The following is a 23130-nucleotide window of genomic DNA, read 5'->3' on the forward strand; positions in this document are numbered from 1 at the left end:
ATTCATACCTGCAAGTACAGACCTCTGGCAGTATGACTCCGTTTATTTTGAAAACAGATTAACTTTCTATGGACAAAGTCCTCCTTCTCCCTGTTTACAAAGTTCTCTTTTAACAAACTTTTTCACTAACTTAAGTCGTACTTAAATCTATCTTAATCCATTTAGCTAAGCCTGCCCCGAAAACGTAATTTTGAAAACTTGAAGAGAAAATCTGCCCTAAAACAAAATGATGCCATACTGCTTATATGATCTAAGACAGTTAGTGGATTTCTGTACGTGGACAACTTTCGCCTGGAGCTATAAACAAAGTAGCAGGCTGATTCTGTGGACACAGTGACAATTTGCAACATAATTTGCTGGAAATATAAGTCTGTTTACTGGTTTAGAGCTGCTATCATTTCACAAAATAACATTCAGTGCGGACAGCAGGAGCAAACAAACGCTTATTTAGTTTACGTGCTTGTCATTCTGTGAAGTGTCAAAACAGCAGCTCTGTGACAAAACTACTGGCAACAATATAGTGCTTTTTACAGAGACATGCATATATGCTTTAAACAAGCGTATATTGGTTCAAACAGATCATTTCAAAAGTCATATAAGCAAATATCTATCTATCCATCTATCCATCTATCCATCTATCTATCTATCATTGTTTGTTAGAAAATTAAATTTCTGTTACTAACTGAAAGCTCAAATATTTGGGAATTTTAAGACCCAGTGAAATTCCATTAGCATTTAAAAGCAGCTACAAAAGGTGAAGAAAGTCTTCGTGCTTCATCATTTCTTTTTTATTTCTTTTTTTTCTTTTGCTGGAGTGACTTTAACAGTGCAGCCTCACAGTCAGAAGCAGATAACAACTGCCTCAATCACGGTGAGAGGGAGCAGAAAACCACAAGCCCACCAATCTCTCTGCACCTCACCTACTGTACTCTCCCAGTGGTCTCCATGGGAGGAGCTGAAGATATTCCGCTTCACGAAAGCTTCCACCCTTCTTCTCTCTGCCATCGCAAAAATACTGTAGATCTGCCATTACAAAGTCACCTCCTGTGATGTGCAGTGGCAGTTTTGAGAAAGTAACCACTCGGAGTGCTAGTAAAGTGAAGCGGTGGGTGTTCACAGGGGTGGAAGGGCTGCTGGGAGAGACTGTCAGAACTCTTCATTGTGCCTGGCAAGCTTACAGTCTATTGTTGGAGCAAATATTTAGAGGTTAAGATGAAAATAACCGTGGCTGTTTTAATACTTATTCATGTTGCCTCAGGTCTTTGTGTTATTGTCTATGCTACCTTCTGTTAAGCAGCAAATTAAACGCAAAAAAATCTCAATTCTCTTGCTCATTTTTACATAAAAACCCATGTGAAGTCAACGAGTCCGAGAGCAGAAACAACAAAATATAAAAGAGAAAATGGAATCACCATTGGATACCGCCTTACCGGCTGCAACACGCACTAAACAGGTTACTGATGTAGTGCAAAATGGGGTACCAAAGAGTAAGCACAAAGCGAGTCTTTATGGAGTTTCTTTCTTTCTCTTGTGCTAATGAAAGTGAGTCTGTGATCTGCCCCAGGTGCACTGACTAACAGTAATGGTTCCTCGTGGCGTTTAGATCAGGCTGCAGCCATAAACACTGGCTGATTATCCCGTGGCAAGAAGGTGCGGAGGCAGCAGGGATAATACAGCATGATAGCAACTGTCAATACATGATCAAATACAGGGCGCATGCTTTACAAAAAAGCATTTCACACATCCTACATTTAGCCTCAATCAATCCTGTGCTGCTGCTGTGTTTCAGAAAGAAGGGCAAAGACAGATATTGATCAAAGAGCAAGACAGAATCTACTCAAAGGACTTGCAGGGCCATGAAAGGTTGGAGAAAGATCAAGTTAGAGAGTGAAAATCAGTCATCCGAGTAATAATCTAGCCAAATTAACTTGCTGATTTATTTTTTTATCTCCTTTTAGAGGTTCATGCATTCAGTACATTTCTGCACAAATACCCACCAGCCTGAACACACAGGCTAATATCTTGAAACAGTTTCTCTAATAGCTTTAACTTTCACTGGGAATCGCAGCTTACTCTACCTGCTGCATCACAGAGTGAGAGCTTAAAGGAATTGGACAAAGCCAACATCTTTGAAACAGAGCAAAAAAAGGAAGGATAAGTAGAAAGTTGTGATCAAGCTCCACTCCTCTGAGAGGAAAAAAAAGGCAACATATTTTCATCTGATCTGCCAATTTTCCACAACAGGATTTAATATTACCAGCATCACATCAGATTCTGCTGTTCATCTCAATCTAAACACAAGGTGGGCCTGTTCCCAAGACCGTCCATGCTGAGACATTGCAGCAAAAATTTAGTGCAGAAAAATCTAACTCCAACAGTTTATACTACATTTGTCCTTGATAGACTCAGAATGTGCCCACTAAAAACGATCTGCAACCTCATGACGTCTGAGGCAATCAGTCCCAATCTACACACTGTGACAGTTCATTACAGCGTTTGGCTGCTTGCCCAATAACGTCGCACTTGTTCTCTTGTCACCACAGGGACATGACGCCACGCTATTTGAAAGATGAATGACTTTGTGATAATAATGGCCCTAATAATAAAAGCAGTGACACTCGCCAAAAGTTAACCCTGGCTTTTTCACGCGTGGTTAAGACTTAGACTTAAAAACGGTACAGAACAGCATCCAGCTATTTTGGAAAACCTTAAAATCTATGCAGTTTGCAGAGCACATGTTTGGTGCAGTGCAAAGGGCACCATTCAATTTTATGTGATCTTTCATTAGCTAGAAACTGTGGAATTTAGCTGCATGTGAAGTGACTCAGTAAAGTCAAACTTATGAAACTTTCTCTCAAATGAACACTTGCTGTGCCAGCACACCGCCATCACCTCAAGCTAAGATTGTTTGACATTTGCCCTGAATATGGAAATCTTAGCACCTCGAGATGACTCATTGATGGCTGCCTTCTTTAAACGAAGACGAAAGTCAACAGTATTAAGTATGTATTCAGTTTCTGCCCATCAAAGAAGCCTGAAAAAAGCCTTTGCTTTTCCTAGTTGTCCATGTGCTACTCTGTTCCTTGCCGTGCTTCATAAAACTGGTCTAACAAGCAGGATATGTAGTGCATGTATTTAGGATAGTGTTCAAAGGTGTGAAATTGGATTTGGCTCTGACAGAGCAAGGAGATATTAAGAGCAACACTAAAAAGCATAGCCTGGCCTACACATATTTTATTTTGCATGTGTATAGAGCACAGTATCCTAAGCTAAACCTCAATCTGGGCCATTAATAATTTAAAAGCAGCACTATATATATATATATATATATATATATATATATATATATATATATACACACACACACACATCACATTAGAATGAAAGATGATCCTAAAATATGATACAACCCTGAATTTAGGTTATGTGAACCTAACATCCTGAATCCAAATTATGTACAACAAATATGCAAATTAAAAGGTTTGTTCCTCTAAGAATCTGGTTTAACTTTTTACAGCAACCACAAGTGATTCAGAGCAGCAGGCATCTAATCTGTTACAAGAAATATGAGCTTTTTAAAAACAAAACTGACAAATGCATCGATGAATTCATCATCAAACTGGTATCAAATAAACACATGTATTAAAACACAGATTCCTTACCAGGTTTGAGAAGCCCTTTGGTTTTTCTTGTATCTTGCTGAATTCCCAGCCAATGTATTTCTCACTTTTATCCTTTCCATTAAGCTTGTCATTCATTAAAAGCCGGCACAATACCAAAACAAAGCCGGCTAAGCTGTCATCCTAAAGGAACAATTATTAATGTGCCTTTATGATTTAATTGCAGGATTTATCCAGATGCAGATGTGATTATTAATGTCTTCAGATATAGAAAGCCCTTGTCTGTCTCTCTTCCCGCTCTCTCTCACCCACTCTCTTCCATTCAACTGTAATGACCGTGAGGAAAATTGGCAGACATTAATGTATATTCAGCCCATATCGAATCAGTTTCTCACCACTCTAGGGGCTTAATAGGAAACAATAACTGAATTATGACATGAATGCTGGCCAATTGCTCACAATTCTGGCTGGAGACAAACACAATGACATTGCGTTGATATAGTGACTCGCTCCATTTCCTTTTATGTTTTGTTCCTTTTAATAAAATAGCGGAGATAACAAATCCCATTTCTTTTGTCAGTTTGCCATTACATTGTTGTCTTGTTTAACCTTGGAGCAAGTTTGGCAGCATTGTGCCGCGTATGTGAATGTTTTCTGTTAAGCACTGGTTAACTTCTCTCTATCACGCTCTTTCTGCCGATATCTCTTTCCCTGTAAAACCAATAAGGATCCCTCTTACCACAGTTTGCACCATAATACACTAAATCCATTACTTACAAGCGCACCTGCGATGAAGGACAACTGTGTTATGCGGGCTAATGCAATGCTCAGCCAACCATAGACACAGGGAGGGAAGCCACAGGACTTGGCCTATATATCATACTGCAGGGTTTAGCAAGACGTTGCACTTACAGACAAAGCAACTTGCCATTTCTAATTCCTGGGATCTTGGAAAAAATACAACGTGCATGTATAGGTTTGATGTGTTTGCACTGCAGCTGATTGATTCCATCTGTTACATGACTTCCCTTTATTTTCAAATAAATGTCAAATCTCCTAACTTTTACATTGGGACTCTAAGTAACATATTGTTTTGTTTTGTTTTTTGACAAGTGGTGCTGGAAGTAATATTGACACAAACAAGTATTGAAACCATCTAATATTTGCTGTGAAACTCACTTCGAAACTGCCAAGAACACGAACAACTGAGGATACTAAAAAGAGAAAGAGGCTTCTTCAGAGAAAAAAAGAAACTTGACTTTTAAATGTCAAAACAGCAACACCGATAACAAATCTAGACAAAGGCTGTGAAAAGTTTTGCAACAATAATCAATGCAGGCTTTGGTTGTTAAATACAACATTGATGATTTCCTATTACATTGCTTCTCTGTAAAATCCTTAAAAGGTCAGAACTGCAGCCACATAGATGCAATGACAACTTAGTCACCAGTAGTAGTTGGTGTCAGTGCTGGTCACACTAAATGAACTTGTACCCTACATTTGCATTAGTGTTTATGCTTAATGCCCAGATTCAGGGCTTTAGGTTTAAGGGGTCAGGGAGTCCGTTTAGAGACAGCATATACTGTAGCAGAGGTGAGAACAATGGTCCTCCTGATGCAAAGTATTATCTCATAGGCAGCAAAAACCTTCTGACACTAACCTTTATTTAAAGCACGCTCAACAAAAGAACGCAAGTTCAGCTTTTCCTTTCTTTACCAAACGCACCATCCTTTTGCTGAACCTGTCCTTTTCACCTGGAATTTACTTTTTGTCAGCTGTTCAACATTTATTCAAGGTTCGAGGTCATTATTTGTGTTGGAAAATCTTTCTGACTGAACAGACATGATAGTGTGTCAAAGGACACAAAGGATTTTTCGTGGCCTTGCAAACCTGCTGATTTCGTTTTCTATCAGTCCAATAATTTAAGTGTTTCAATGCTCTTGGGAGAAACAGGGAAGAGAGTGGCCCAACTTACTATGTTGGCAGTGGACTCCACTAAAGCCTGGTGGACACTTGCACACATATCCAATGAAGGTGTCGCCCCTGTAGGTCTCGCTGATCTCACATGTTCCTCTGTTGTGGCAAGGGTTTGGATGGCATGGGCCTGTCGGAGAGGAAAAAGAGGCAAACAGACGGTGAAAATGGGCTGGATGTGCTCATTTCCTGGGTCTACAAGAACACAATGTGCCATGGAAGGTCATGCATTCAGTCTGGTGTGGCACACTGTTCTTCACTGTGTGCATGAATTAATGAACACTGCCATGTCCACAGTGAACAAAAAAACATACATGGACATCTTTCTTGCAGCCACCGATATATAAAACCAAACAAACCAAAAGTGTAAATTGGCTTTTGAACATATTTACAGTGTAAAAGTTTGGATGCGAGAGATGTAGCGAGATGGCGTGCAAGTACAACAGTTTGACAGGCAAAAGTAAGGATGACAGGAAAGCAGCGAGAGTCTGGCTTTCAGAGACTGATGCAGGTCTCTGTGGTCTAGAGGGTGGCCCAAGGCACCGTCTAGAAATCGTTGAATATGTCCCCTCCAGGAAGGCAACACTTCAGTCTCACAGAGCTAAGCGGAGGAGCATAAACGAGCTGGAAGGTACAGTAGAGCATCATCATCTAGGTGCACTGGAGAGTACTCACCTTTTACAAAATGCATGCACACACATAAGTATGAAAACAGAGGGTGTAGGGGGAGTTTTCTCAGTTCAATTTTTGCTGGCTGAATACAGAAACATGATGCTAAAATTTCCAATCACAAAACAGACAATTAGTAGGTTATTTGTTATAAGAGACACAAGCTTTTTTCTTTGGAAAATAATGAGAAGTGGCTCTTGTTATGCACAATTCACCACTCAAATGGGCCAATTGCTTCGTTTTGGCTTTTTCATCCCTAATTTAGAAGGCAAATTATCAATAGTGTACTTCATTTATACATTCCACTGTCCAAAATATTCATCTCTGGAACACTGATTGCTTAAGTGATGGCATTTGTGAGACTTTTGCTGCTCCACTGGATGGGAGGCACAGGCTTCCTGGATAATTAATAACTGACCTTCTGACATGGATGCTTTGATGCTTTTAATAACACTAGGTGCTGTTTACAGTAGTGGCTAGTTTTGCAAAGTGTCAACCCAACAGAAAGCATCAATCTTTAATTATCTTTGCTGGTAAATGTTATATCTAATATCTAATATCTATATCTACATATCTGGTATATACAGTAGATGAACTATTATACAGGAAAAAAAAAGTGTAAGATCAAGAAATGCACAGTACATGTTCAACACAGCTATTCATGCAAACTACTTTTCCACTATAAAAGAAGAGCTTGTTGGCTTCCCGCAGTGCTCTTTCTACAAAAAAAAACATTACCAGGGGACACTAACATCTCATTACGATGCCTGAATATTACAGCTAATTTGCTTTACTAGAAGACCTTGTACTTCAAATAGATATGGATCACACAACTGGCTTTCAGTCATATGTGAACATTTCATTTTCTGCATGGTTTGTATCAATGAATATTGTTTTTCATGGCTTGCTTTGTTGTGCTATGACTTACTCACTGTGAATACCAGTCCACTTTGTCGAAGTTTTCACATGTTGCAAACAGATTACAACAGTTCAGCATTCCCACTGAAAATCAAAGGGTGCTTATGACCAAGGGTCAGCACAGCTCAGTACACAAAAGGCTTTTATGAGCCAAACACTAATTTGCAAGGGAATTCACATTCATAGTCACTAAGCACCTGTATTCATGCTGTGTACACAGCACCCCATTCATCATTACCATTGTTTTCTCTTCAACGTTTCGTGTGGTGAACACTGTGAAGCTTTTCTACTTGTGAATTTATGCTTTGGGGATTTACACAAACAAAAGAAAGAAGTGCAACCACAAAAAAGAAACACCCTGGTGTTGGGTTGGTAATCATTAATTACTCTGTTGGAGAACTTTTCTTTCTGTATGTTTTTACTTTTCCAATTATTTCTCCTCATAATGTTATCTCTTTGGGACCAATGATGATAACAAAAGTTTTGCTTCAACCAAACACAGAAATATATTACTTCATTGGCAGTGCCCACAACATCGTGTCGTCTTTCTCGGACTAACCTATAGTGTAGGGCCAAATGTAAATGATGAGACCTTGATGCAGGGTTATTGGTTTCATAACTCAAAGACCTGCCAATACCTGTCTCATCTTTTATACATTGAGTTGTACAACTGCACCTAGGCTATCAAAACTTTGTGGATTGAGGCTGGATGGGAAAACTTTAGAAGTCTGTCACTGGATGTTGGTTAGGGACATGTTGAACATTTAAATGAACATGTAAAGTCCAATGTGAAATACAAACCTAGCAGTTTATATGCTAATTTATGTCCAGTTCTCAGTTTGGTAAAGACTGCTGACAAAATAACCAGAAGAAGCAAAACGCATTTGCTTCCATGTCCTTTCATGAGCTCCCTATCTTTTGATACAATTTTCTATTCTGGTCTTTTTATAGTCATATCTTACTGTTGACAGGTAAACTGTGCTTTGACAGGCCTCCTATTTCATTTTAAGTGATAAGCAACAAGAAGAAGTCTCAAGGGTGAGAATATCATGCCCTGTTAAGTCAGTTTGACAAATTAACAGCCATGAGCACAGCATTTGACAATGTCAAGTAAACGGGTGCAGCCTTGAATTGTATACTACATCATCTGGCCAACCATTTAAGACCAGCCCCGACCCAGGAAAATATATGGGCTGAAAATGAACTCGGCAAGGAAAAGAAATAAGTAAGCATCTCCACCGAGCATCTATTGTTCTCTCTTTGGAATTAGTAGGCCTCTGGATATGAATTACAAACGAGGTAATCCTATCGAAGTCATGCAATTTCAAAGCCAGAACCTGTATCAGTAATAATGAGAGCGGTGGCTAATCAGTTGAACAGGAGAACAAATATATAAATAAATAGCTTTCACAGAGGCCCTGCTCTCTGAGGGAAGGAGGGGTGACAGGTTTTCAGGGCTGTTTTGATGTGACGATCTATACTCGCACCATGCTGTACTGACAGGCTCCCTGATGGAGAGTGCATGAAGCAGAAAAAAGCAGCGAGAAAAAGGAGGTGGAAGGAGGACAGAGAAAGGAGACGAAGGAAAAACAGAGTCAACGTGAGAGTGTGAGAGCGAGATACAGAGAGAGTGACAGCTACATTTGAGTCCGAAATCTTTGGTATGAAAAGCCTCAAAAAACCTTATAAGAAATATTTCAAAGAGATTGATTTACTGTGATGTATAGAGCTGGGCGTCAATTCGAAGCCAAAAATACTTCAAGGAGCTGGAAATATACTGCATATTTTTATGCGATGAAAAAAACGCAAACCTGATGGGCTGCAAAAATGCTGTGAGTCATGATCAGATGCACACTCACAAAAAAAAACCAAACATAAATCAGACATCCACTCGGCATAGTATGCCAAAAACTGCTCAGCTGAGAGAATACAAACAAGCCACATCAATGGGAAAATGATGTAGGTAAGTGCTATTGCTACTGTCATGTCCTGAGCGGGTTGAGATCAATACAACTCTTCTTAAAAAAAAAGCTATCAAAAAACGTACTTATTTTCTGAAAAGTCGACAATTTACAAATGCAGACACAATCTGTACATCCTCTGATTGAAGCCAACAAGTGACCTTTTTCCCCATAAAGCATCAATACATAAAAGCACTGACAGCAGGAAGGAAGCAACTGTACACAACCACTAGAAAACAAGCATCTTTTCCAGAAAAAGCATTGAAGTGGACACAGCGTGTCATCACTGAATGCTCTCTTCACTCTGTAAGCTGTGTGATGCATGTCAGGAGGAAACATTGGCAGCTTTCTTGTGTGAATGTCAGCTGCTGCTCTGCTGTACAAGCCAATGCTCGCTCGGTGATTGATGTGAGCCTGTTTTGTGTCCGGCACAGGCACCGTGATTTCTTTCCTGGCTGCGTAGAGAGCCCAATCAATCAGCTGTGAAAACCTGACCGATGGTTAAACACAGGAAAGCATCCGTTGTTTCCTCGCAGATCAATCACAAAGACTTGACATGTTCAGGGTTAAGGCTACATATGCGTTTCTACATCTTAGCGGACGGCTGTCACAAACATTAGCGTCCGACAAATGTACAAGGAATGCCAATTTCATTATGGAGAAGGATAATAAAGTGGGGGCTCTGCACCTTATAAATGATATCGTTTACAACATTAAATCGTACAATGCACCAGTGAAGGTGAGCAGCTTAAGGTATTATTGCTCATTTGACTTTATAAGAAGGATAAATTAAAGCAGAAGCTCCTTGTTCACTGTTGCTTCTATAGCAGAGACTCAAAGAACACATCTCTCTATAAAAAGCATGTGAACAATTAAATGTAGAAAAAAAGCTACTGTTATCCTTGTGTTCGTTTAATCTCAATAGTCTTGACACTGCTGCGTGAGGTCAGGAGGAGGTCGGACAAAGCATTACTGACTGTTCCTTTTTACAGATTTCTGCTGATCCCAGTGAAGTGGGTCAGGCTGCGAGGTCAGCTGAGCATTTACAGTACAGCAACAGTGGGGGAAGTGCTTTTAATCCGATACATTTAGAAACCACAAACACGTCTTGATCTTCAAGACAACTACAAAGAGCAACACTTTCGCAAATATGGCTACAATTTTTATTAAACAACCTTCATTTCAAGGAGATTTCAGCAGATATGTGGAAGACAGAGCTGAAATGAATGCCAATGGAAATCGCCCCTGAAAATTAAACTGTCAGCTCTGAATTTCAATTCCCATTTCTCCATCTTGCATAGCACCAAGTTAACAGCAACAAGCCAGCCCATCAGCCACCTTGTTAACCTTTCAGAAAAATAAAAAAAATCACATTTTATCTGCCTCAAGAGTGCAAAATTTACATTCAAGCTTCTCAGCTCTGCATGGGCACCCATCCACATCACAGAGGAAATCTGACATGGCCTAATTGTGTCAAATCTATTTTAACCCAGCCTCCTTTTCTATGATGGCTTCACTGGTTCATGGGCTCATGGTCATTGCACCCATCCTGCACCTCGACTGATGAAAGTTGGCACCGAACCACCAGCATTACATCTAGCCTCTCAGCATGAACCACTATACAGCCAGGCTTTTAGTGAGTCCTTGGCCTCTTCTTCTGTGCCCTTGCCACTCTGCCATTTCAGTCCATCAGCATTTGACAGCATCAGACAAATGCACTCAGAGGAGAATGTAGTAAGAATCATACAGAAACAAAATGGTTTGGAATATGTCAAACACATATCCAAAAGGAAAGGTCGCAGTGAAGATGAGCATCATTCTAGGAAGATCCAGAGAAATGCAGAAATGGAGGCTGTCTTGTCAGTGACTGAATGCTGTGAAAATGTCAGAGTTGTACCTCGTCTCCCAAGAGAAAAAATGTTTCGATTCCAACGTTTGCAAGCAATGGCAACTTGTCCGTGATAAAAGAAATTCCCAGGAACCCAATAAGATTTCCGGAAATCAGACAGAGGCTCGCCTCAGTTAGTTCTCTGGAGGACCACTGTTGTCTGTTCTATTTGGAGATTGCTAGTTATCCACTTAATCTTACGGTTCAAATATCTCTCCAACGATCTCAGTGACCTCCGTGGTATTTTCACTCCATGTGCTGCAACAGCTGGGATTGTGCATTTATAAAATTTGTATGGGCGCTTGCAGTGGCATGATAAATTCAATTCAATCAAGAAATAAACATTGTTTTTTACCCCAGGTTACATGCAGTTTATGCAGCCCCAGCAATCTTTCATAGAGCATCCTCCGCCTCCTCCTCAGAAAAACATCACCCTGCATACCACAGAGGCCACTACAGGCTTGAAATAAGTTTCGCTTTATCAATACCAGGAACAAAGAGGATGTAGAGGACTAATGTTAGGCCAGACATCTGGCAAACAGTAAAACTCTTCCAACTTTGAAAGACATAAAGTCACAACAGAAAGATTGAATTTCACTTGATAAATAATAACGGAGATGCTTGTTTTCTTTGACATTCAATGTAAAGTTAGAATGTGGTTTTTGATACTATAGGACATATTATGTCTAATATATAGTAATAAGTAACATGAGTATACATCAGCACAGGGGAAGCTGATGTAAATGTAAGTTCGTTGATAACAGTCGCACCTTTTGTTTCTAATTGTTGTTGTACTTTGACGCTCAATATGGAGGAATAAATATTGGGCACAATGAGCTCATCTGTGGTGCTGAACGCCAATAAATTGTTTTGAGCATGCAACAATCTGAGAGAACGGATGTTGTCAAACTCCATTAGGAAAATGGTAATGATCATTGAACATATTAACATTCTCATGAAACAGCTTCTCATGCTCACGAGGACCGTGAATGGCTTAATAAGCGCGTGATTTAGGAACTGATCCAAATCAAAAGGTGACAATAACGAAACGAAGGAGCAAAGACAATTTAGCTATGCGCAAGAATAAAGTCCTCTTACGTCTTCTGTTTGCTGAGCACATTTTCGATTATTATTCGCCGTCACACTCAGCCCAGCCATTACTATTTCTCCACGCAATTTTTTCCGCAAAATGACAAAGGTAGGGCAAGGTAAGACTGCTTATATAATTTGTATTTTTCCTCTAATCAAATATTTCTGAAAATATGAATAGACCTGGATGTACAGAAAAAAAAATGCCTTATGTAGATAAAATGTGGCCAATCAATTTCCTCATTTTATTATTCCATTATTCCTCTGTGAAAGCTATTATACGTTCAATTTAGCACACTAAGCAGGCTTTTTCCTCTCAAGCTCAAACTTTCAGTTTTAATAGTAGCTTCAGATGGCATGTAGATGTTTGGACAATGTTCACAGACTACATGACAGCACAATAAAATATACATGGACACACACACAGGACCCAGATGAAGCCTGCTGAAGGAACCCCCCCTCCTCTGTTTATAAAAGTGCAGATAATGCATGTGAATATGTAGATTAAAGACACAAAGGTTGCTAAAGCGTAGCTGATACACTAAATTCTTCAAACCTGTCACAAGTAATTTGGCTGTCCACATCGCCCTGTCCTATTTTCTCTCTCAGTCCAGTTCCAGGTCAGTGGTCACAAGTCACACCTAATTCAGGTCATTTTCAAATCCGATAATTATTTCTTGTGCTGTTTGCCACATTCTCTCTGTTCTGATCTGAAATGTGCACAACACATGGGAGGAAACAAAAGCTTTGGAAAGATTAAGACAACAAGATTTATTGCAGTTATTTGTTCTAGAAGCCAGACAGATGCTAAAAATCTGTGTCCGTAAGATTTCATTTTAATTTAGACTGAAATATCATACTTAGTAATAACTGGAAAACCTTTCTAATGTAAGTGAGCAGAGGCATTATTTAGAAAAGAAAAAGAGAAGAAATGGCATATTTAATATGTTGTTAGAGTAGTCACTGAACTTCTTATAAATATGCTGCCTTGAGAATTTCGGCTTCTCTGCCATGTGGCATTTATTCCACTGGACAATTAAATGGAAGTTGCAATTTCTGACTTTGAACTTCACTGAAAAAGTCAGAACACTGACATTCAATTTGCATTTAAATTGTTGCTTATTGTGTGAAATTAAGCTTTTCAATATCCACTTTAAGTGTAATTGAAAAAGTTACTGTTGTAGCAAATGTATAGTATATTCAGAAAATATATATAAGTATGTGTGTTTGTGTCCATGCACATGTGTGAATAGTGTATCTGTGTCTCTATTTTGTAGATTTGTTTTCATTATAAGTGATTAGATATTACGCAAATCTTCACAATGTAATAACAAATTACTCAGATTCCTGGGGTATTATGTTTAATCTAAATAAATCATTCTTGTTTTAACCTACTTGATCTCAAATACACCAGCAGGGATTAATATTAATGAAAGAAACAGACAAAGACAATTAGATGCTGAGGATGCACTTAGAACTAGGAAGTTTGTATTCAGTTGCAGTACTTCCCCAGGATGTGAAGTGACATTTTAATTACATCACTGATGAAGATAAATCAGGTTCTTGTTTACTGTTGTTCTCTGTGGTCTTGCTTTTGTAATAAAACCCTCGTTACATTAGTCCTTTGAATAATCAGAAGCGGTACTTCTGAATACCAAATATGCTCTCTGAGGAAGGTCTGTATGATATTTTACAGATCTGTACTTCACTACCTGTTAAATGCAAACAGAAGCAGCACAAAATGCACTCAGTGCACTCCTTGGGGAGCGGGCACACAGCACATTCAGACTGATGCTAATGATATGCATTTATGGATGCAATGCGTTTAACTCTAAGATAAAGATAGTGAAATTGCTGTAGATTGATGCGGCTCTTGAGTTAATGGATTATAAAAGTAAGCCCTGACACACAGGGGATGATTTTCATAACCAGCCCTGGAAATAATACTAAATACTCAGGTATTCAGAATATTTCACTTGTAGTGAAAAACAATGGAGCAAAAGCAATCACTGGGCCAAATTGGACTTTGAGCTTCTGAAAACAATTTCAAAACTCCATACCAGAAAAAGACAAGATATTTCTCGGAGTCACATTCTGAGAGGGAGTTTAAATAGGACGGGCTTATGAACCGAACCACCAAATGATACAATCATGAGTGCTCATGACCAGGCTTGATCAGTGAATCAATGGATGAATTGGACTCAGTAGTATTCAGTGTTGGTAGGAGCACTGCTACAAGTAGTGGCGCCATGTTTAGCTGCTTATCAGCAGGGTGGTGGCAACGCTACTGTTTTGTGAATTAAATAGATTTTTTGCAGCGAAGGTCTTTTATGGATTAAGTTGTGCTGTAGTCTTCACAAAAAGCTAAATTCTTCTGAGCATTTCTGAACAGAGTACAGCAGAACAGAAGAAGGACAGAGCTTTCTGCTGCAGCAAAAAACTAAATTAAGGATCAGTACATGATGCCACCACCGTGCATGGACATAACCAACAGAAGCACTTCCATGTGATGGCAGCATGACATACCCATCCTCCAGCTTATGCCTACAACAGCAGATTAACTGAGTACACACATGTTGAATTTACTTAATGTAAAGATGGCAGAAGGAACATGGAAAACCCAAGAAGGAGTAAGGCAGCAAATCCATCACCAACCGAGCTAAACATCACTATCCTGTGCAGTCTGCCAGACTACAGCTAGCAACTTATCAAGAGCTTACTATTTGCTAGCAACAAGTTTTAAGCTGGTCTGATGTCAGTAAGTCTCGTAGAAGTCTTTATCACAGTGTTCCTTTACTAGCTAAAGTTCTACAGTGCTCTCTGTTTACCAACACAGAAACACCTGGTGGCACAACCAGGTACTACTGCAAATTTACAATATTTTAAGTGTGTATTATCTAGAAAAATATTATCAGGTGTCAGAAATGACTCAGATCAGATCTGCACAAAAGAAAATCTTAATCAGGACATGCTTTTTTAGTTTTAACTTTAACCAAACTAGAACAAGTGACCACTACAGCTTGTCAAAAGTGCTATGCTTTTGTAATTGCCTTGTCTGATAAAAATGCTACTTTGACAGATAGAGTACTGTACAAAGGGAACACTCACATGATAGTAGTCAATTTACAAAAATCAAGATGCAAATCTAATTAGGAAGGCAAAAAAGTTAAGGTTTTCCTTGGTTTGCTTGTTTGTTGTCACATTGGTGCTGGACAAATATTTCATAAACAGCTGAACTGAACATTTTTGGCCCGTCTGTTTGACTGGCAGCTGTATTGATCATGGAGACAGCACTGACATGTCATGAAGTTGGTTCAATTTAAAACAAATAAACAAACTAGAAAAGCACTCTGACAGCACAGTATTCTGCGAAGGCTGTTCATTCCCCCATACACCACTGTCAGAAATGCAACATCTTTTTTTGTTTTTTTAGAAATGCAGCATTTGTTAATTAGTTATTGATGATCAGAAATCATTGAATCATTTATTATAGATGTGCCCACAAACAAAATGTGTCATGCATGTGTACGGATACCGAATTATGAGATCTAAATATGTGGTGATGGGAATTAACGGGACTCTGAAACACCTCCACAATTTAATCAATTGTTCTTTGTATCAGTATCGGCACATAAGTCCCAATAAATCTGCAGTGATCAGTTTGTAGTAGGATGGCAATCATGTGATCATCTAACGTAATGTTCACTTGTAGTCATAGTTACAGTGACGCTATCGCACAATGACAAAGAAATCTTTAACAAATCCATGGACCCAGATTATAAGCCGCATTACTGCCAAATCTAATCAATCGGTCTTTGTGTCATTTCTGACCTTCCCTAAAAATTTCACATCAAATCCATTAGTCCGTTTTTGAGTAATGTTGCTAACAGACAAACAAACACACAGACAAACTCAGGCCGATCGTCACTTAACTCCACCGTGTTCCTTGGCGGAGTAATAAAACAGTAGCCTCTGACATTGCAAACTACTTTGCCATGTTGGTGTAGCTTGGCTAACTATATTTCTCTGGAGGTAATTTCTGTGCAGTGAAGCTCCATCTAATGTAGAGTTACTGGTCGCTCAGCACAACACATTTTCCAAGTTGCTTGCCCAGTACTGATAGTAATGAAAGTAGGGGCTTGGCCAAGATTTGAAAACTGAACCAGCTCTCTCCCTCCCTTTCCTTATCTCCGTCTCTTCACACACATACACACACACACATGCACACAAACACAAATGAAAGGAAATCACGTTACCAGGCATAAAAATTTCCCACCTGCTGAAGTTGGTTCCTCACCATCTGCTGCTGTTGAAACACAAAGGAGGAAAACGAGGGAGGAGGGGAAGAGAGAAAAAATATAAATACATTAGCTTTATCACAACTATGTCACAGTAGTCAGTGCTGCAGCTGTATGTAACAGTGCTGATTTAACTACATTATTAACTGCACTGTGCGCTTCCATATGTGCAGTAACATTTGACATGTAATTCATTGGAGCATACAGTATGTAAAGCCTGAGACACCTGCTACCTGTAGGGTACAACATCCTGCCAACACAAATACTCCACACTGCTGCCATGACAAATAACCTGGCGCTGTGTCTGAGCCCATCCCCCATTTAGACACTATGTCCTGTCAGTTGCCTTTGACTAATATGTGTTCATCATTCTGGACCACTGTATTAGCCCCTGTGGCATACATACATACATACATACTTGCTTGCTGCTTTGCTAGCTCCCAGTCCAGCTCCCTGGCTGAGATTTCGTCTGTCTACCATCATTACCACAGCCCTCTATCTCCATCATTACTTGTGAATTTGCTCCAAAAAATGTGCCTGAAAGCTGGACACAGCGACTCAGACGGCAGACCAAGGGCATTAGGGATGACAAATGAGATTGCCATTATTGTTGTGGACTGATCAGAAATGTGTTGCCAATGATGGATGGATGGATGGATGGATGGATGGATGGAAGGATGGATGGATGGATGGATGGATGGATGGATGGATGGATGGATGGATGGATGGATGGATGGATGGATGGATACAATCAGGATGCATTAGGATTTGCAGCTTTCCAGAACACATTAAATATGCATGTTTATTTCTCAATAGCTAATGATACTGCTTACCAGTGCTTGCTTAATTAAAGTATGATTCAATGTCACGCACAGGTTTTCATCTACAACGCTGAATACTAATAAGGTATTAGCATATGGAGAGTGTAGGGCCACACAGATCACAAAGAAGACGGACAGACAGTTATGGAAGGCCTGGATTTCATGCAGCTGCAAATGCATCCAAATCCATCTCGGAAAACTAATCAAGTCTCATTTCTAATCATAACACAGCGAAACATGCACGGCGAAGATGCTTTCTCCTCTTTGCAAACCACACATCAGCGCTTTGTCACCTTGCGTTCCCTGTGGTGTTTTTGGATGTGAAAATCAAATCACTTCACAGAGTGCTCTCGGAGGGTTTTAAAGTATTTTTACTGTATATTGCCTATATAATTTAATACTAGCCTTCTTTCTGGGGAGGATGTCTGTAGTCAGTGTATCTGGTAAATGTCGAGAGATTCAGCAGATACACCGAATGTGAACTTTTTGTTCTGAGAAACTCTGGACGTGCCTATGACATGTGATTTCAATCCCGAAAGCAACATCTGCAAGCTGAAAGAGGAAAAATAATTCACTTAGACAGAACTGTGATAAACAGACAGAATTACAGAGAGAACCGCAGCCTCTGACACTGCTTTAAATGTGAGAGAAAGCTTCAACTGAAGTCACACAGAGCCAAAACCAAGCACTTTCTCAACCTCTCATCTGTCTGGCAGCAGAAGCTCCCCTTTGTGTTTTCCCATGCACATGGGCCAATGTAATCCCCAAACCAAGCACATTCCACGCTTCACTTGGTGTGGTTTTCTTTCTTCCAATTCCTTTCCTCGCGTACCATAAGGGTCAAGATGAACACTTGCAAGACCTCTGACACATGCATTGTACGCACACACACACACAATTGCAAACTCACAGAGGAAAAAGAAGGAGAAAAAAACAAGAAACACATGCCTCAGAGTGCAGACAACTATTCACACCCACACATAAATAGACCTGCTGAGAAGACAGAGATACATTAAAGGAAGCGTTTTTTGTTTATCCAAGTGCTGAAGTGGTGAATCATAAGAGTGCATAAGAAAACACTGAGCATACAATATACTGGGTTGACAAAATGTATGTCTTCATTTGCAGCGTTTCCTATAGAGGAGTCAAAACACCCAATGTGAGTTGCATCATATGGCTCATTTCACATGGGCATGAACATCAATAATCTACAGCCATGGCCATAAGTTTGGACACAGCATGACTTACTATGTCTGTTTTGATGTCTATTACAGAACATAACTAATATTTTTTGAGAGCACCAGTTTAATTAGTCAACAAATCAACAAGGGATATAATATTATCAATAAATTCCAACAATTGGAACAACTTTGTTCCCAAAACATAATATTAGAAGAAAATAACAAAAAAAATGCAGTACTTTCACAACTGAATTTGGTAAGAATGACAAAATGACACCAAACTCTTTTGATGTTTTTTTTAAATATGAAACTTAATATAGTTCTCAGGAGTTGTGTACTGTATTGTAAGTGACAATTTTGTGGTATTTTCTAAGATTCACAAGCGTCATGGTACTTGTGTCCAAACTTATGGCCATGGCTGTACTGTCCAACAAGCCACAAATGCATTCCCATTTTAAATAAATAATAAATATACAGATTAAATATATAGATTATAAGATGAAATATATATGTGGCTCTACTAAAACAGCAAACTACTGAACCATTTTACCAGAGCTGGACAAACATCAACTCTATAGTTGCAGACAAAGCTGGGTGAATCTCACAGATAAGTATTTTATTGTGTGGTAGTAAGTTTATCAGAAGTGATGGCAACAAGAGCTTTGGTTGTTTGGTCACACAAGTGAACGACACCTCAAGGTCTGGAAAAAATGCATTCAGCAGTGAGTATTGTAATATTACCGTCTTTGGAACAGTCATACGCGCTATAAAAGTTGAATATAAATGTATATATTTCAGAGGTGTTTTGCTTTCATGTGCCAACACCCTGTTATTATTCTATTTAGAGAAGCAATTATTATCATACAAAGCCTTGCATGGAACTATTATTTACTCAATATTATTCAGTCAGTCATTCAAGAAATGACTTAACAGACTGATTTGAACAATTACTTGTCAGTCTCAACGAGCAGGAAAAGCCGCTGCTGCAAATATTCCAGAAGAAGCAGATTTAATATTGAGCTGCAAAGAAAAACAAAATAAAATAAATCAACACGCTCACCAGGACAGTAGAAAAGCAGTACAATGGTTTGTGGATGTACTGCTTTACGATGACAAAAAACTAAAAGAGCTTTGTCATAGTCATTTCCTGCCAACATGACTGAACAAAAATGTTCTTTAAGCATCAAACTGTTACTGTTCATAAAAGCCGACAAATCTAACAATCTTCTGAGTTTCACCATAAAAGTTGTCATCAAAGCCAAACCAGTGTATTTCCTTCAGCGGCAGAGCTTTAAAGAGATCTGTAAAGATTCTTGAAACAATCGTGATTTACCACCTCTGTGTCACTGCTCCATCTAAAAAAAAAAAAAAACAAAACGCTTACACTGCAGTCGGTTCTGTTTAATGTCTTTTTTTAAAATGTACAAACCAAAGCTATTTGACTAACTAACAAGCTATAAACTTTGTATGAGAAATTCACAAACATGTGCATATATATTCCTGTATGTTTTCCTGGTGCCTAGAATGTAAGACAATGCAATTCTCATGGTTATGGTTTTAATGTCATTAATGTACAGAAGGGTGACAAACTAAAGTAAATAACTGTACAATTGACCCCAACCATGAAGAAATCTGAAGGCTCTGTTATGCTGTGGGGAACAGTTTGCTGGCATGGTTTGGGTCCACATGTTCCCTATAGAGGGAAGAGTAGCTGCAAGTCAATACAAAGTAGTTCTAAGTGATCATCTATGCCTCTTGACATTTCTCCTCTAATGGGTGTCCTTTCTTGCAGGATGATAATGCCCCATCCACAGGGCACTAGTGGTCACTGAGTGATTTAAGCAGCATGAAAAAGATGTCAATCATATGCTATTTCCTTCTCAGTGGGGATACAGATTTTGAACAGTTTTTTTAATTGATTATTTGGAACGATTTTGGTGAATAGTTGATTATTCACACACACCAAATAAGCTGAGCTGACATCATTCTATATCTTAATGTAACTGTAATGTGACACATGCAGCTCCAACCACCGATGTCATGGAACATGAGCTACTCTAATGATGTATATAATCAGCCACTGCACCTTACTGATACTGTTTTAGTGTCCTGAAACTTGCATACAGGACAAAAATCTGTCAAGAAGGCATTAGGCATCTCCACAGACTTTCTCATGGTGGTACATACTCGCTTAAATTCCTACAATACTCTCCGTTAGCCAACGCAGACCTGTCATGGCTCCAAATGATGAACTTTGGGGGCCGCTACAGTGTTAAACAGGGACTACAATGAATCTACAAAACAATTTCTGACATCTCCCTCGCCTCCCTCTTTTTTGCCCTGTTGGTTAACACATTTTTCAGTCTGTTAAAAATAATTATTTAACAATTAATCATCAACATCTCTACTTAACAGCCACCAGATCTCAAGCCAATTGAACACCTATGGGAAATTTTCATCCGACGGGCTGGCAAACATTCTCCACCCACCTCATTATCAAAACTAAACACCAAATGAGGGAATATCTTTTGGATGAATGGTGTTCATCGCTCCAGTAGAGTTCCAGACACTTTGGAGAATTCATGCCAAGGCACACAGAGGATTTTCTGGCAGCACACGGTGCCCAACAACTTACTACGACACTTCATGCTGGCTTTTGCTTTAATTCGTCACCCATCTATACATGCAGCAGACAGAGAGACAGGCTGACAGACAAGGACAGGGCCTAACATCCTGCTCCATTTTGTACAATAAACACCTGATGCATTGATGCATCTTGAGACCGCACTAATAAATTTGTAAAACATGGAAGGTTCTGGAGATGACTTATTTAAATGGCCCCTCCTCCATCCCAGGAGAAGGTCCTCTCTGTAGCATGATAAGCCTCCATCCTGGGACATATTGGTTTAATCTGACTGACAGCCAGGAGGCAGTAATAACCATCCATAATCTAAATAGGAACCAGCCAGCCTGTCCAGCGCAGCGGTGATATGACCTCAAGGTGTTCAGTGAAGATAGAGGACTCAGTGCACAGGACGAACAAGTATAAAAACCATACAAAAAAAAAGCACAGCTACAGTACATAGATGCTCAAGTATGGGTAAGAATACACATGCATATAGTAAAACATTAAGGTGCTATGACAGGAAAATGTTGTCATATAGACCCTCCTTTTAATTTTATAGAAGCAGGTCTGTTTCAGTAACTTTGCTTAGAGAAATTATTGAAAACAAGGGCTCAACGACATTTTTTTTTTGTTTATTCAAGTGCTAATTTATGAAATCCATTTGCTATATTTTAGAACAAAATCTATCTAGAATTTCAGTAAAATGAGAGAGCAGAGTCCTGGCCTTCCGACAGACATGATGACTGCCATATATTGCCTTTTAACAGAACATTTTAAGACAAAACGAATGGCAAGAGTTTTGGCATTCATCTCAACTGTTTGAAGGTGTACAGAGCAGAAGGTAGGTGTGACTTGTATGAAGTGTCAACAGGAAGGTGGTTCACTTGAAGTGAATGAAGGTGTGAAATGCACTGGATCACCTCAGTTTCTGAAGCTGACAAATTCCTAGAAATGGAATCAGACAAAGTGAAAGGGAGGAGGAGGGAGCTGGATGTGACACATTGGCCACTTTGAGACCTCCGATGGTACCATTGCCCGAGGCCCCCAAGCATCTGGGATCACCACTGCCACTTTGCTCACCTGTGCTTGTCTTTTGACTACAGATGCTACTTGGTAAGTTCTGCTGTTTAGTTAACCATGCCCGACGGGTACGTCGGCGGGGTTATTGCATTCGGTGCGGTATCTGGCTGGGTAAGTATGTATGTATGTATGTATGTCCGGTCCGATATCTCTGCAACCGCTGAAGTCAGGATAATCACACTTGGCACTGAAGATCAGTCTAAGGTCCCCTGCTCAGTTGTGGAGTTACAGGTCAGCAGATCAAGTAGGGAGGGAGATACGTACGATGATCAAAATTGATACATATTGCATCAGTTGTATAGGGAGGACAGGATTTTCGCCAGCAGAGGGCGTGGTTCTGCCCTCTACTGAGGGCTCATCTAGTTTATTATGAAGTGTGTTGTGAATCGATAAAGACTTTGTGATTTATTCAAGCGAGAAGCAGAAATGTAAAAATGGGTGAAGTTTGATTTGTCTTTATATCATTATTACTTCAGTACTGTATGCACAACTATCTGGCAAGTGTTATTACAAAGCCCCGGCTGTGCTCTTTCATGGGATATGGCTTCCATATCTATGCAATGTTCACTTAACGAGTCATCTAAACAACAGTGATGGTACAGAGATGGATGCAGAGCTGTATGCAGATTGCAACTGTTGCATTTCATGTAACTCTAAAAGATTTTTCTCACCACAACTTTGTCACACAGTCGAGCAACTGGCATCACCGGAAAGGTCAACTCGTTTAGTTTCATTACATTTGTGCTGCACTTCACTGCAATGATACTTTACTGCATTTCACCTGACAAGACAGGGTGCGAATTTAGACGCAGAGTGTGTTCGTCAGGTTCTACGGGTTAAAGAGAAAAATATGTATAATTTTAGGAAAAGATTTATCCATTAGGTTTAATATGAAGAAGTAAATACATTCAGATTGTTTTTAGTTGGACGGGGTTGCATGAAATATTTAATGCACTTTCCCAGTGTTGTTTCAGTAGCATTAGCATTAACCCTACAACCTCATAA

General features: G+C 39.4%; 1 protein-coding gene across 3 annotated transcripts in view; it reads right to left on the minus strand.

Moving 5' to 3' along the window:
• LOC110950357 (EGF-like repeat and discoidin I-like domain-containing protein 3) overlaps positions 1-23130 on the minus strand; it is a 104684-nt gene that overhangs the window by 60477 nt on the left and 21077 nt on the right. Inside the window, exons 2-3 of one of the 3 annotated variants that reach the window (XM_022192925.2) lie at positions 16396-16422; positions 5596-5724 (exon numbers count right to left, since the gene is read on the minus strand). In XM_022192925.2, the coding sequence (XP_022048617.1) occupies positions 5596-5724; positions 16396-16422 (156 nt within the window). Of the gene's footprint in view, positions 1-5595; positions 5725-16395; positions 16426-23130 lie in introns of all 3 variants that reach the window. The other 2 variants (XM_022192916.2, XM_051950420.1) reach the window with 2 other exon arrangements.

This window comes from Acanthochromis polyacanthus, chromosome 7, assembly GCF_021347895.1.
Source record: "Acanthochromis polyacanthus isolate Apoly-LR-REF ecotype Palm Island chromosome 7, KAUST_Apoly_ChrSc, whole genome shotgun sequence".
NCBI classification, from domain to species: domain Eukaryota; kingdom Metazoa; phylum Chordata; class Actinopteri; family Pomacentridae; genus Acanthochromis; species Acanthochromis polyacanthus.